The sequence below is a fragment of the Nannospalax galili genome, unplaced genomic scaffold (assembly GCF_000622305.1).
Source record: "Nannospalax galili isolate Female #2095 unplaced genomic scaffold, S.galili_v1.0 scaffold762, whole genome shotgun sequence".
Classification (NCBI taxonomy): domain Eukaryota; kingdom Metazoa; phylum Chordata; class Mammalia; order Rodentia; family Spalacidae; genus Nannospalax; species Nannospalax galili.
Window position 1 is genome coordinate 39,779 of NW_008350126.1, and position 15,168 is coordinate 54,946.

The 15,168-nt window shown below is 42.3% G+C and overlaps 1 protein-coding gene across 2 annotated transcripts in view; it reads left to right on the forward strand.

Moving 5' to 3' along the window:
- The first annotated feature begins 44 nt into the window (after positions 1 to 44).
- Uimc1 (ubiquitin interaction motif containing 1) overlaps positions 45 to 15,168 on the forward strand; it is a 131,006-nt gene continuing 115,882 nt past the window's right edge. The window contains exons 1-2 of one of the 2 annotated variants that reach the window (XM_017801729.2): positions 45 to 182; positions 7,161 to 7,312. In XM_017801729.2, the coding sequence (XP_017657218.1) occupies positions 7,169 to 7,312 (144 nt within the window). In that variant the 5' untranslated portion in view covers positions 45 to 182; positions 7,161 to 7,168. The remainder of the gene's footprint in view (positions 183 to 7,160; positions 7,313 to 15,168) is intronic. The other variant, XM_017801728.2, reaches the window with a different exon arrangement.

Consider the following 15,168-nt stretch of genomic DNA (forward strand, 5'->3'; position numbering starts at 1 on the left):
GTAGTTGGTACGTCTCAGGCCGGGCAGCTCCCTGGGGCGCGGGTTGGTTCCGCCCGGAGCGTCCCGCGCCTGCGCCGGGCCAGGGCCGCGGACCGGCTTGTGCTTTTTCACACAGCCTCGGCTTTCTGAGGAGTTGCGGCCGCTCGCGACCCCCAGCGTTCGGGAGGTGCTGGGCGCCGCCGGTGAGTACCTTCCCTGCACGCTGCCTACTTCTCGGCCGCCTGTTCCCGCCCTCTGCCCGGCGGCGTCCGCTTTCCCCGAGCGCTTGGTGACGCGGAGTAGGCCTCTGGGGACGTGGAGCGGGGTTATACCCCGCCGGTGCCCGTGGCCACTTCGGAGGGCGGCCTACGACCCGCCCGGCGCCCCGGGAAGGGCGGTGCTGCTCTCCGAGCTGGCTGAGTCTCGGAACCGCCGAGGGACTCCGGGCCTGGCCCAGCTCCCACCCCGATACTCTGTACTTTGCTTGTCCAGTGGTACTTGGTGGCACCCGCTCTTTGCCTGAAAGCCTCCGTCTCCACTGCTGTCTCGCTGTGTGGACCAGACTGGCTTTGAACTCACTGTGTACCCATCCTCTTGCCTCAGCTTCCCGGAAGAGAGTCTCCCTGGAAGTCCTAATCGTGTGTCCCCATCTTGAGTGGAGCTGGTGCTGTCCCAGCGCACTCTGCCAGGCAGGGCTTCAGGTCTCACCCGCACCCGGAGAGGGAGCTGGGTGTGAATCCAGAGCCTGCCGCCGCTGTGCTTGCATTTAGTCACAGTATCATATTGAGATAGAAGCAACATGGAGGAAAGAGGGCCGAACAGTCACGCTTCTGTCCCCTTACTTTTCCTGTCAGGGACGACACTGCTTTGTATTTAATCAAGGAAAGTCTGTTTTTAGAATCAGATGCCTTTTCATTTCCCAGCATGCCATCTATCAACTATTTTTGACTGTTTCCTCAGTGTTAGTATTACCTGCCACTTAAGAGTTACTTGGAAGAATAACCTCTCTCATGCGCTTGAGATACCCAGAACATTCTATCCATCGACTCAGTAAATGCCAACTATTGGCCAAAGGGTGTTTGAAGTCTTGTTTATTTGTGCGTGTGCATGAGTGGTGCGTTTACGTCTGTGTATGTGTATGTATTGTGGAGCCCTCCATCCTCAGGCTCTTTGGGACCCATGGCTTTCCACCTTACTCATTGAGGCAAGGTCTCTCAGTTGAACCCAGAACTTACTGATAGGCAGCTTTAGCCAGCTGGCTGCAGGATTCCGACTCCAACTTCTGCCAACTGAAATTCCAAGCTTGCACTCAGCATTTACTGGGATCTGGAGGTCCAAATGCCAGTCCTTGCTTCCTGTTTTATCTATAAGCCATCTTCCTAGTATTTGTTAAATACTTGTCTTAAACTGAGTCTGAGCATAAGCTGGGAAGCAAAGTGTGTGTGTTGTTTATAAGAATGCACCCCCCACCGAAAAATAATCAAGTAATCAGGCTTATTGTAATCAGTTGATGAAGGAAGATCTTGGCATCAAGTTCGTCCCTCTCCCCTCCCCTTGCCTCCTCCTCCTGTGCTGGTGAACAAACTGAAAAGCCTTGTGCATATATGATCTACTTGCCTCTGCCTCCTGAGTACTGGGATTAAAGGTGTGTGCCACTATTCCCAACTTTAAATTTTTTTTAATTACGTTTATTATTTTTTGTGTGTAAAGTTGATTTTCTCCTTCTACTTAGTGGGTCCTGGGATCAAACTCAGGTCACCAGGCTTGTTTGGCAAGTACTTTATCACATTGAGCCATATCATAGACTCTGTTGTTCTTAAGATCCCTTGTGCTCAAGCTTTGAAAGCTGTTGACAAGTTTAGTACCTAGAATGTCAAAACTTAAAAAAAAAGTTTTTGTTTTTGAGACAGAGTCTCCCTGTAATCCCAGCTGGCCAAGAACTCACTATATAGGCCACGCTGGCCTTGATTGCATACAGACCCACCCTTCTCTGCCTCCTAAGTGCTGGGATTAAAGGTATGTGCCACCATGCCGGACCTATGGATCATGGAGCTTTAAGACTGGAAAAACTGTTGAGTGCTCAGAGCTTAATAAGCTATTGTGGGAACTTGGAAGGTAATGCTGAAAGAAAGCTTTACATTTTTAGTTCATTAGCTGCATGATTTTGGAAGATTCCCCTTATCAGACTGAAGCATCAGTTTTTGCTTCTGTTAAATTTTGGAGACAGTCTTTCTGTGTTGGCCAGGTTGGCTTCTACCTTCCAGTCCTTCTGTATTTGTCACCAGAGGTGTTGCAAGCTACTGCACTTGATTGAAAGTATTGGCATTTTTTTAAAAAAGATCTTTGGAGGCCGGGCGTGGTGGTGCACACCTTTTATCCCAGCACTGGGCAGGCAGAGGCAGATGGATCTCTGTGAGTTCGAGGCCAGCCTGATCTCCATAGTGAATTCAGGACAGCTGGGGCTACAGGAAGACCCTGTCTCAAAAAGACCAAAAAAAAAAAAAAAAGGATCTCTGGGGTAAACTTAATGTGTAGTTGAGGAAAGCAGTTGTGTAAGTTAATGTATAAGGGGAATCATGATAAATTATTGCTTTTAATGCTATTGAAATTTTTTACAAAAAAAAATTATTGAATTTTTGTGTAGTTCATACATAAAATCATCTTTATACCCCCCTTTCGCCTTCCCCTTTGACACCCTCCCATAGCCCCGAGTTCATACATTCTGTCATTTGTATTAAGGCCTATTATGTAAAGTTAGTGTCCGGAGATGTCCTTCAGTGCAGGTTCATCCACTGGGGTTTAGTCAGCCCCCTTCAAGAAGATAATTCCTCACTCAGTAATCAGCTGCCAGTAAATCTTCGACTAAGCCTGGGGCTTGGCTCGGTGTGGTGGCACACACCTTTAATCCTAGCACTCAGGAGGCAGAGGTAGGCGGATCTCTGAGAGTTCAAGGCCAGCCTGGTCTGGTCTACATAGTGAGTTTTAGAGGACAGCTGGAGCTACAGGGAGACCCTGTCTCAAAAAGACCAAAAAAAAAAAAAAAGTTTGGGGCTTGTTGTTCATTTCCATAGTTGTGCTGGGTTTTTGTCTGCCTAAGTTTGCATGGATCTTGTGCATGCTGACATCATTGCTATAGGTTTGTATGAGAAGGGTTCCAGGTGCCTATAGGACTGACTACCAGTGTGGTCATGCACCTCCTCCCTGGCTCTTACAATCTTTTTGCTCCCTCTTCCACAATGGTCCCAGAGCCCTGGGTGGGTGGACCTCAGTATAGGAGTCCTGTCCAAGGACCACACTCTGCCCACTCTTATTCTCTGCATTTTGGCCATTTGTGGACTTTTGTGTTCCTGGCCCTCTGTTGAATGAGGGAGCTTCATTGATGAGAATTGAAAGCTGCATTAGTGTTCTCTTCATCCCTTGTTCTATGTTTCATGAGTCTTAGGTGTAGAAGTTGCATCCTAGATGTGCCACTTAGGCTTGGGCAATTCACAGAGAGTCTCTGTGTGTTACCAGTGGTGTAACTGTAATAATCTCTGTCTGTTGAAAAAGAAGCTACTTTGATGGGTGGTGACTGGGATACTTGTCTCTAAATTTAAGGATCCATATTTTCCCGATAGTAAGAAATAACATTTGTCTAGGGGTATGAGAGCCTTGGGGTTTCTCTAAGATCTATGACCTCTCCAGCTATGTATATTTGGCTAGGTTTACAGTACCAGACATGAGTTACCTCCCATTGCGTGGGCTTTAAGTCCAATTAAGTAGCTGTTGATTACCTCCAAGATAAAAGTGCCACTACTGCACCAATGTTGTTTGCTGTGCTGGTCATTGATGATGTGTTTAGGCCTTGAAACTAGGGTTGGACTGTTGATTGATGTACCAGCTTGGGTAATGCTCTCCAAAACTATGAGAGCTAGTCTTCAGGGGAGGTGGCTTCTAGGTCAGTTCCAGCTCCATTGCTTCAAATCCTGTGTTCAAAGTATGTCCTGTCTTCAGTTGTAGGGTCTTACCATGAAGTTCTGAAAGTCAATCAAGGACTGTGGCAATAGCCTGTGTAATTTTGGGAGTTTCTTGGACTATCCTGGACAACTCAAAGGAAGGTTTCTCCTGTCTGGCACTGTTTCTTTATATATAACCTTCAGCTATACTTATGGACTCATGTAGAGATATTGTATGTATAATTTTTTAGTAGGTTTTTGGGCTAATATTATTCTTTTTTTTTTTCAAGAAAGAAAGTGAAGAGCAGCACTTTATTTGAAGTTGGAAGAAGCTCAATGTCAAGACTTTCACATGCACATGCACACATGTGTACACACACCTGCATATATATACACATGCTCACACATTTACACATGTGTGTTGATACGTGTACATACATACACATATGTATGCCACACACATAGACATTAGAATTCTGGGAAGGAATATTATCTTTCCTCTCATTTTCCCCATACAGCAGGACCCACGGAGGTCAGAAGAGGGCACTGGATTCCCAGGAAGTGGTGTTTTAGAAGGTTGTTAGTCACTATGTGGGTGCTGGGAACTGAACCTGGGTTCTCTGCAAGAGCAGTCAGTGCTCTTAACCCCTGAGTCATCTGTTCAGCCCTGACAGCCCAATTTTAAAAGGGCAAAGGCTCTAAAGAGACATTTCTTAATTTTTTAAAAAAGTAAAAGAGGCAATTGGGGTACACCTTCATTGGGTCTATCTAAAAGACTCCCAAATTGCATAACTATTAACTATAGGGAAAAAAGAAGTCCTTGACTGGTGCCTAGGCGATGCGAAGGATAAGTAAAAGCAAGAATAGTTTGCATTACAAGTTCTAGACAGGGAACCAGAAAACAGTCAGGACAGGGCAAATTCAAATGTCCAAATCAAAGTCCACTGGAATTTCTTGATGAGGGCTTCCAAAAGCATCCACCTATTGGGTTCCTCCTCATCTTCCTTTGGGTTGACAAGGCTGGACTCGAGAGTGAACTCAGGATTTGTTTTCAGGCACTTTGACAGATATTCAAGTAGCTAGAATCAATGTCAGTTCCTTCTCAAATGCTTCTAGATAGAGAGAGAAAACAAATTTAGCCATCATTTAGCTTTTAGGCTAGAACAATAGCTGGCTGTCTCCCTCAGCTGCAGGTGGGCACTACAGAACTGCAGGCCAAGATTTGAAGTCTTACATCTGAGTAGCATTGTCTTATTAGAAACAGACTCATACTTTAATCTTTGGTTATACTTTCCTTTTGGGTGTTTAAGACCATACAGTTGGCCCAAATAAATCAATTTATTTTTACACTTAAGGTCATTTGAGAATCTGTTCCTCAGGGGTCACATGGGCTTGGGAGGAGCTCCTGGCCCCTTTGTTTTATCAGTTCCATCCATGTGACGATAAGTCAAAGGTCCTGCTCGCCTGTGGCTGGCTTCACTTGGAAGCATGAATGAGATGTTTCCTCTGAGTTGAGCCTCCTCTTTGTAGACTGGACACTGATTCAAATCCATCTCATGGGATCTCCATGGCCTCCCTGAACAAGAGAACAGGTGAATTCATTGGTTCTTCAGGCTTTCATAGTTTGCATTGAAAAGTCAGCGGTAATTCTGATGGACTTTCCTTTGTATGTGACTTGTTTTTTTTTTTTCTGCTTTCAGTATTCTCTCTTTGTTCTCTACACTTAGTGTTTTTACTATGATATGCTGTATGGAGTTTCTTTTCTGGTTCTGTCTATTTGGTGTTCTGTGTGCTTCCTGTATTTGTATGAGGATGTTTTTCCTTAATTTCGGGAAATTCTCTTGTATAATCCTGTTTAAGATCTGGCCAACACCATTAACCTGAAATTTGTCTCCTTCCTCTAGTCCTATGAGCCATAGATTTGGTCTTTTCATGGTGTCCCACATCTCTTGCATATTCCATTCCTGTGTTTTTAAAAAATTTTCTATAATCTTTGCTTGAGTGGTCCAATTCTTCAACTTTATCCTCCTGTTTTGATATTATGCTTTCCATTTCATTCATTCTAGCAGTGATGCTTTCCCCTGTTGTTTTATGTTGGCTTGTTGAGTTCTGTATTTCCTTCTTCATTTCTGCCTGAGTTTTCTTCAATGTTTCTAACTCTTTTGTGAATTCATTCAGAAGTTTATCCCTATCTTCTTTTAGCTCTTTTGATTTGTTTGTTTTTGTATTCTTTAAATTTGTTGAATTCCTTGATCATGTTTATGATTGTTCTTTTAAATTCAGTGTCCTGAGTTATCTCTAGGGGGTTCTCCTTGTAGAACTGTTCTACAGGATTGGTGGAGTTTGGTGGGGACATAGTGTTTTGGCTTTCCATTTTATTATTTGTTCATTGTGATTTTGTCATGTGAATTTCTTTTGGTGTTTATGATTCTGATATGAGAATTAAGTTGACGTATGCTTCTGTTTGTATTATCCGGGTACCTAGATCCTTTCTTTATTGGTTATGTAAAGCTGGTTGGTACAGGGTTCAGATTCTCTCAGGTTTAATTTGGAGGGCTTCAGATCAGCTATTGAGGAGTACCCACAGAGGCTTAATTCAGGTTCCAGTCAGGTACACTCAGGCTTCCTTCACCGTGTGGAGGCAGGATCCGGGGGCTCTCAGGCAGTCCCCTGTGTTCTCAGGCCCTCTGCCTGAGGGAGGCCAGAGGGAGGCCAGGACTGGGCACTCTCTGGTGGTCTGCTGAGATTAGAGCCCCTGCATGGATGGAGGGCTAAACCCACCCTCCGAGGCTGTCTTCCAGCATCTCCTGGCACTGTTTCTTGTTACATAGTCTTCAGCTATACTCACAGACTCATGTAGCGATGTTGTATGTGTAATTTTTCAGTAGGTTTTTGAAATAATACTATTCCCTCTAGTTTTTTTATACTAGCTAGGCACTATTTATCTCCCCACTTTCCCTCCCTGTCTTATTTCATCACAGAGGTGAGATTTGTATGTATGTATGTATGTATGTATGTATGTATGTATGTGTGTGTATGTGTGTGTGTTTATGCATGTGTCCACCACCCATATATATTTGGATATCATACATATATAGTATATTCCTAAAATTTTTAATGAGAAGTGGAAAAATTCTAAAGTCTAGGTTTATTTCCTTCAGATGACAATCATTTTCTTTCATATGCCCAAATTGAATAATTTCTAGAAAAAAAACTTTGAGTAAATTATTTGAACTTATATTTCAGGCAAAAGGATGCCACGAAGAAAGAAAAAAATTAAAGAAGCCTCTGAATGTCAGAACTTGGAGAAGGATGCAGAAACTACCAGTTCTGTCAGTATGAAGAGGAAGCGTAGACCTGAGGATTTATTCATTGTGATATCTGATAGTGATGGAGAGGTCAGTATTCTGAAATAGAGTCATAGATCTTAAATTAGGCCTCTTTACCCACAGTAGTTTGTTTTGACTCTACCTTTATGCTAGTTTTCAAAGGTCATGCAAATTTTTCTTTTCTTTTTTATTTGTAAGTAGAATTATGGATTACTTCAAAGAAAGTAATCATGCTATTTGGCTGATTATAGTTTTTTCATATTATAATATGTTAACCCAATGTAATATTTTAGAACTATTAGAATAAGCAAAATCAATTACAAACCATAATTTTTATGTATTTGCAATGTAAGAGAAAATGTGAATGCAGAATGGTGTGGAGCCCAGAGCTTTGTGCATGCTCGGCAGGCACTGTACCAACTGAGGTTCGTCCCCAGCCCAGAAATTTACATTATCGTAGAAATATTTTTTTTTTTTTTCTTTTCTGGTCTTTTTGAGACAGGGTCTCTCTGTAGCCCCAGCTGTCCTGGAACTCTCTATGTAGACCAGGCTGGCCTTGAACTCACAGAGATCAGTCTGCCTCTGCCTCCCAAGTACTGGGATTAAAAGTGTGTGCCACTACACCTGGCTGTAGAAAGATTTTTAGGACAGAGATTCTCTAGTCTTAGCCCTTCTCCTTTTTTTACTATTTCCATATATTTTAAGTGTTTTTTTTTTTTTTTTTTTTTTTTTTTTCTTTTTTGCTTGTGTGGTTCATACCCAGTAAGTAATGAATCAAGTCATGTGCCACTCCCCAAATTTCTTTCTCTTTCCTATGTCCTTTATTTTACTTAATAGGGGAACCATTCATTTGTCTCAGAGTATAATACTCAGAATCACCTTTCTCTTTTTCATCTTTACACCAAGTCATCAAATAGTTTTGGTTTTTCCCTCTAAGGTTATACTCAGATTTGTCTTTTTCTATTTCCATTTCTTTGCCTGATCATCTGTTATTTAGGTTTTCATAGCAGACTCTTTAAAATGCCCTTTCTGCCTTCAGTTTTTCCTCCCTACATTTTACTTACTACAACTTGCTATTATTTATTTAACTATGTATTTGTGTGTGTGCACATGCATGCATGCATGCATATGTGCCCATTTGCACATATGGAGGCCATAGGAGGTTACTGGATATCCTACTCTATCATTCTCCACCTTATTCACTTGAGACAGGGTCTTTCACAAAACCTGGAGCTACACTTTACATAATTATTCCCTTCTGCTTTTCATCCCTAATGTAGATGATTTCTCTGTTTATCTTGATCAGTCTTAGCCACTTTTTACTTTCACAGATTTTATTTTGTTTCTTCTTGATTTGTATTTTTTCTTGTATTTATTTTTACTTTAATATCTTCATCTGATTGTTTTTTTTTAATTTTTGAATTTTATGTGTATCAGTGATTTGCCTGCATGTGAGTGCACTTGTGTCATGCAATGCTTGTGGAGGCCAGAAGAGGGTATCATATCCCCTAGAACTGGAGTTAGGGACAGTTGTTAGCTGCCATGTGGGTGCTGGGAACTAAACCTGGGTCTTCTGTATTATCTTTCAGGGCTCTTAAGCACTGAGCTCCCTTTCCAGTCCCACAGTTTTTCTTTGTTTTTTTTTTTTTTTTAAGGGAGATTGAATACAGGACTTTGTACATGCTAGCGAAGCAGAGTACCATTGAGCTATACCCCCAGCTCCTAATTTCTCTTTTAGTTTCTTCTTTAGTTAATGAGTTATGTAGGAGAAGCATGTTAGTTTCCAAATATTTGATGAGTTTCTAGTGATTTTTGTTAGTTTCCTAATTTAATTACATTAATGTACTTGAATCCTTTTTAAAGACTATTTTATTTATTATTTTTATTATTTTATGTTCACGAGTATTTTGCCGGCATGTGTGTAAATGCATGTGTGTTGTGCAGTGCCCACGGAGATCAGAACAGGGTGTTGGACTCCTTGGAACCAGAGTTACGGACAGTTGTTAGTTGCCATGTGGGTGCTGGGAACCAAACCCAGGTCCTCTGGGAGAGCAGCCAGTGCTTTTTTTTGGGGGGGGCGGTCATTTTGAGACAGGGTCTCCCTGTAACCCCAGCTGGCCTGGAACTCACTGTGTAGACCAGAGTGGCCTTGAATTCACAGAGATCCGCCTGCCTCTCTGCCTCCCATGTGCTACAGCCAGTGTTCTTAACTGCTGAGCCATCTCTCCAGCCCCTGAATCTTTTTAAAAAAATAGATTGAAACTTGGGTTATAGTATAGAATATCATTTTTTCTTGCTATATTTTTTTGTGTATTTAAGAAAAACGTACATATTAGGTAGTATTTTCTATAAGTGTCAGTTTAAGGAAGTTAGATGAGAGTATTCAAATCTACTGTGTCCTTACTCTGTTTTCTATTGTAGCTACTCTAGCTTCCTTTTTTCTTTAAACTTAATTTAAAAATTATTTTATAAAATTACATTTCATTCTATTTTTGGTGTGTGTAAATGGAGTAGGGGGTGAGGGATACATGTACCATTGCGATAGATGCCATAATATATGGTGCTTGAACAAGTCCAACTCTTAGAGTCATTTAAATCAGAAGTGAACATGACGTGTTCTCAGAACTGTTCCTATCTCATTTCTCTTGGAACTGTTCCTTCAACTAAACACATACTCTATTTATAATTTAAATAGAGTGGGAAAGAAATGAGGAGCTTTGTCTTACCAGGGAAGTTTGCCTTGTCTTTCCCCTACTGACCCAGAACAGCAAGCAAAACCACAAGCAGCTGTTATCAGTATAAGTCCATCTGTTGTTTGCAATATAAATTGTGGATGATTCATTATTTCTGAAAGTCACTGCTGCTTTCAGTGCTGAAATTTTCACAACATACATATACATTATTCTGGGCCAGGGGCAAGGAAGGATTGTGAGGAAGATACAGGGAGCATAAGACTACAGCTGTTTGTTTAGCTTAGCTTATAAAAGTTGATTATAACAGGATTCCGAGGCCTAGTAAGATTGTTTACATTATTTTCCTAAAGGCTAGATTTAAATAAGCAGATCATACAGTAGGAAGGCAGATTGAGTAGTGTTAAATGATCCCAAAGTGTGAGATTAGCTTTGGTTATAAGGTTAGGTAAGACTAAGCCATCCCTAGAAAAGTCATTACCACATGCTGTGGCACATATGTGGAGATCAGGGGACAACTAGAGGGTTGGTTCTCTTCTTCTACCATGTGGGTCTAGGGATCAAATTCAGATTCGTGGACTGGATGGAAAGTGCCTTTATCTGATGAACCATCTTGCTGCCCCCTCCCCCGAATAGAAAAATTCTTTAATCAAACCAATTTTATATTTCAATACTTACGACTTAACTAGAATAGTATCTGTCCAGTTTAAATTGCATTAAGTACAAAACACATGATGACCGGTATACAGAATATAATAGAATTTTTTGAAAACAGTAGATCCTGGCCAGGCGAGGTGGTGCATGCCTTTAATTCCAGCACTCAGGAGGCAGAGGCAGAGGCAGGTGGATCTCTGTGAAGTCAAGGCCAGCTTGGTCTACATAGTGAGTTCCAGGACAGCTTTGGCTACAGGGAGACCCTGTCTTAAAAAGACCAAAAAAACAAAACAAAAAAACCCCCAGTAGATCCTATTTATCATTGTAAGGCCTTCTATTTTATTTATTTTTATTTTATGTGTATGAGTGTTAATGCCTGCATGTATATAAGTGCACCCGTATTGTGCAGTGCTCACAGAGGACAGATGAGAACGTCGGATCCCCTGAACTGGAGTTACGAATGGTTGTTAGCTGCCATGTGGGTGCTGGGATTTGAACCTGGATCTTCTGCAAGAGTAACCAGTACTCTTAACTGCTGAGCCATCTCTCCAGCCCTTATAAGACCTCTTTTTTGGTCTTTTTGGGATAGGGTCTCCCTGTAGCACCAACAGCTGGCCTGGAACTCACTATGTAGACCAGGCTGACCTTGAACTCACAGAGATCTTCCTGCCTCTGCCCAGTGCTGTGACTAAAGGCATGTGCCACCATGCCCGGCTGGTAAGACTTTTTTTTTTGACTTTTTGAGACAGGGTCTCCCTGTAGTTCCAGCTGTTCTGGAACTTACTATGTAGACCAGGCTGGCCTTGAACTCACAAAGCTCCGCCTGCCTCTGCCTTCCAAGTGCTGGCATTAAAGGTGTGTGCCACCACGCCTGGCTTGTAAGACTTTTTAAAAGCAGAAAATTCAATTATTGAAATAATGTAAGGCTGAGGAAATAGCTCAGCTGGACATGCATGTTCACACAGGTTGTATATACATATACACACTAATAAAAGTTAAAAACGGGCTGGAGAGATAGCTCAGCAGTTAAGAACACTGACTGTTTTTGCAGAAGACCTGGGTTCGAATCTCAGGACCCACATGGCAGCTAACAACTGTCCTTAACTCCAGTTCCAGGGGATCCGACAGCCTCTTCTGTCCTCCGCGGGCATTGCATGACAGAGGTGCACTTACTTATATGCAGGCAATACATGTGTACATATTAAAAAAAAAAAAAAAAGGTAAAAACAAACTGATAGGTAAAAAGTTGCCAGAGAATGGATAGAGGAGGAAGCACCAAGACACAGATAAAACTCAGCAGGATAGAGCTTTATTTTGCACAGGACATGTTCCCTTTGAGGAAGGGAAAATGTCAACCCACAGATTGTGAGCTGGGGCTTATATATGGGGCCTTCGGGGTGCAGAAGGCGGGAAGTTTTTTTGGAAAAAATCAGGCGGCGGGGGGGAATGTAGGAAGAGCGGGGCTTGTAAACCTGTCTCCCTTCCATCTGCCAGCCGGGATCTGGGTCAGGAAGTGTTTATTTTTTGTCCTCTTAAGATAAGGGAAAAGCTGCTGTACTAAAGCGGCTCCTAAAATCTCTGGTTAACAGGCAGAATCTGCTTATCTTGTCTTGGGAGATCAAAGGAAAGACAGGCTGCCTCTTAGAAGAGTCTGCTTCCCTTGACTTCAAAGACCAAGGTACTTATCAACTCAGTTCCCTTTTCTCAGGAGCTTGAGCTGTCTGTGAGACCCTGTTGGTGAGGGGGCGGGGCTATCTGAACCTTAACAGGTTCTCCTGATTAAACTCAGGTCCTCATGCTTGTGTGGTGACTGAGCTATTTTTATCATCCTTTTTTTTTTTTTGAGCTACATTGAGACTGTACTTGCTGTGTAGCTGAGGCTACTGTTGACATTCTGATCTTCTTGCCTCCACCTCTCAAGCTCTGTGGTTATAGGTATGTGCCACCATGGGAGCTTCCTTTGTTACTGTTTAGTGAAGTACATTTCTTTCATAGATGAGGAAGTTGATATTGGTGTGATGAAAAGAGAAAGGGTGTGCTTCATTTCTTATTGTAGCATCTTTAATTTTGGATTGTCCTTTCTCATCAGTGAATGTGAAGGTTCCCCCATTTTAAAATTATTTTATTTTTTTATGATTCTGGAAATTGAACCCAGGGCCTCAAGCATTCTAGCAAGTGTTCTACTACGGAACTGAATCTCAACCCTATGTCTTTATCTAGTAGTTGTATATCTCTTAGGTTATCATTGTCTTAGTTTATTTTCCTGTTGCTATAATAGACTATCCAGACACAAGCAATTTGAGGGAGAAATGGTTTATTTTGCTTTAGAATTCAAGGGTACAGTCCATCATGACAGGGAAGTCAGTACAACAGGAGCTTGAAGCAGCTAGTCACAGTCAAGGAACAAAGAGAAACGAGTTTTTCCTAGTGTTTTATAAAATTCCTCCATTTTTTACAGCCCCCAGGATCTCCTGCTGAGGCACTAGTCCTGCCCAAAGTCAAGATGGGCCTTCACACATCCTTTAACACAATCAAGATAATCGCCTCCAGGCATGTCTAGAGACCCATCTCCCAAGTGATTCTAGATTCTGTTAAGTTGACAACGTTAACCATCACAGCTCCACCCATAGCCAACTTGACATTCAAACACATTCATTTTAATCCATAACCTCCTATTCCTGGTTCCCATAAGCTTATCACTGTGTTATAATGAAAATGCATTTAGTCCAACTTTAAAAGTTCTCATAGTCTTTTAGTAGTTCTGATACTATAAAAGTTAAAAGTTTCTTAACTGAGCTCATATAAAATGAAAACCAAGTTATATACTTCTAACAGGGTAAACATTCCTATTCCACAGTGGAAGAACTGAGACATAGTAAAGAAAAACTATACCAAAGCAAAACCAAAATACAGCCAGGCAGACACCAACTCCTGTAGCTCCATGTCCAGCATTTGGGACTCATAATGTAATCCACTGGGCTCCTAAAGGATTGGAGAATTCCATCCCTCCAGTTCTGCTGCCCTTAGCATACAAAGATTCTCTCTTGGCTATCTCTATTCCATGTTCACACAGCTCTCCTTAGCACATATCTGTAAAGCCAAATTCTCTCCTGCTCACTCTCCATGCACTCTTGGCTCCCAGGCCTTCTGTGAAGTGCTCTGTGAACTAACCCCTCCACACCACAGAGCCGCCAAGATTGCAGACTTCCCGCTGCCTCCCATGTCTGTCTTTAGACCTTCCCTCTCATGCAGTTGATGCTGACCAATCGGGTGGGGGCCAGCGGGGGTGACTGTCTTCTTCTGTTTCTATGGGTCTCTCTTTTTCTTCTTCTCTTTTTTTTTTTTTTTTTTTTTTTTTTTGGGTGTTTTTTTTGACACAGGGTCTCCCTGTAGCCCCAGCTGGCCTGGAACTTGCTATGTAGACCAGGCTGGCCTCAAACTCACAGAGATTGCCTGCCTCTGCCTCCCAAATGCTGGGACTAAAGGTGTGCACCATCACTCCCAGCTCTACAAGTCTCTTAGGGTTCAGACATTCAGCTGTTGCTAGTTCTTTCAGAGGACATGCCTATCCAACACTATTCCATGGTTTTGGCATTTCTAATATCCTGGGGTCTCTACTGCAACCTATGCCTCACCTTCCCAACTTCACACAGTGGCTTCTCACAGCCTTCTTACAGGGACTCCAACCCTGTCACACATTGCCTGGCCTCAGCTACTCAGAACCATGAATCAGAACTTCACAATCTCCTCAAATTTGCATCTTTTAGGCCTTCAAAACTAACACCTATATGGAAGGTGCTGCCAAGTCCTGCTGCCAACTCGAGATGTAGGCTGGCCCTCTTGGTCTACAACTGTATCAGGTCTCTGTGCTGACCCAGGGGAAACACTTCCCTAGGCAGTTAGCTTCAAAGAAGAGGGAAACCTTCAGTGTAGGCTTTCTTTCTGTAGGATGAATTTCCATTTTTACAAGATGGAGCCTCAGTGAGTGGGGTTTTACTATGAGGACAGCTTTCCTATTGTCCCAGTGCAACACAGACACTTTCTCTTCAGTGATGCTGAACAATTACAGCTGCTTTCTGAGTACCAACCTGAATATAATCTTGTCTTGAAATTTCCACAGCCAAATCAATTAGTCCATTACCATTAAATTCAGCTTCACTCAGGTTCTTAGGAGTCAGGCAGAATGAAGCCAGATTCTTGCTCAAAATGTGACATGAATGACCTCTAGCCCAGTTCCTGATAGAGTCCTTGTTTTCCTCTGAAGACTCTTAAAACCTCATGAGCTGAGCCCCTTCTGTCCATGCTTTTCTCAGCATTTTTGTCTTGTAGGCGCCCACCAAAATGGTCCATTAAGTTTTGCTTCCAACGTATTTATGGACTTTTCCAACCCAAAGTTTGAAACTCTTCCACATTATTCTCCCAAACCAGTTCCAAAGGCCTAAGAACCACAAGGACAGGTTTAGCAAAGCAATGACCTCAGTTCTCAGTACCAGTTTCTGTCTTGGTTACTTTTATGTTGCTGTGGTGGTTTGAATGAAAATGTCCTCATAGGCTCCAAGTATTTGGACATTTTGTCCCCAG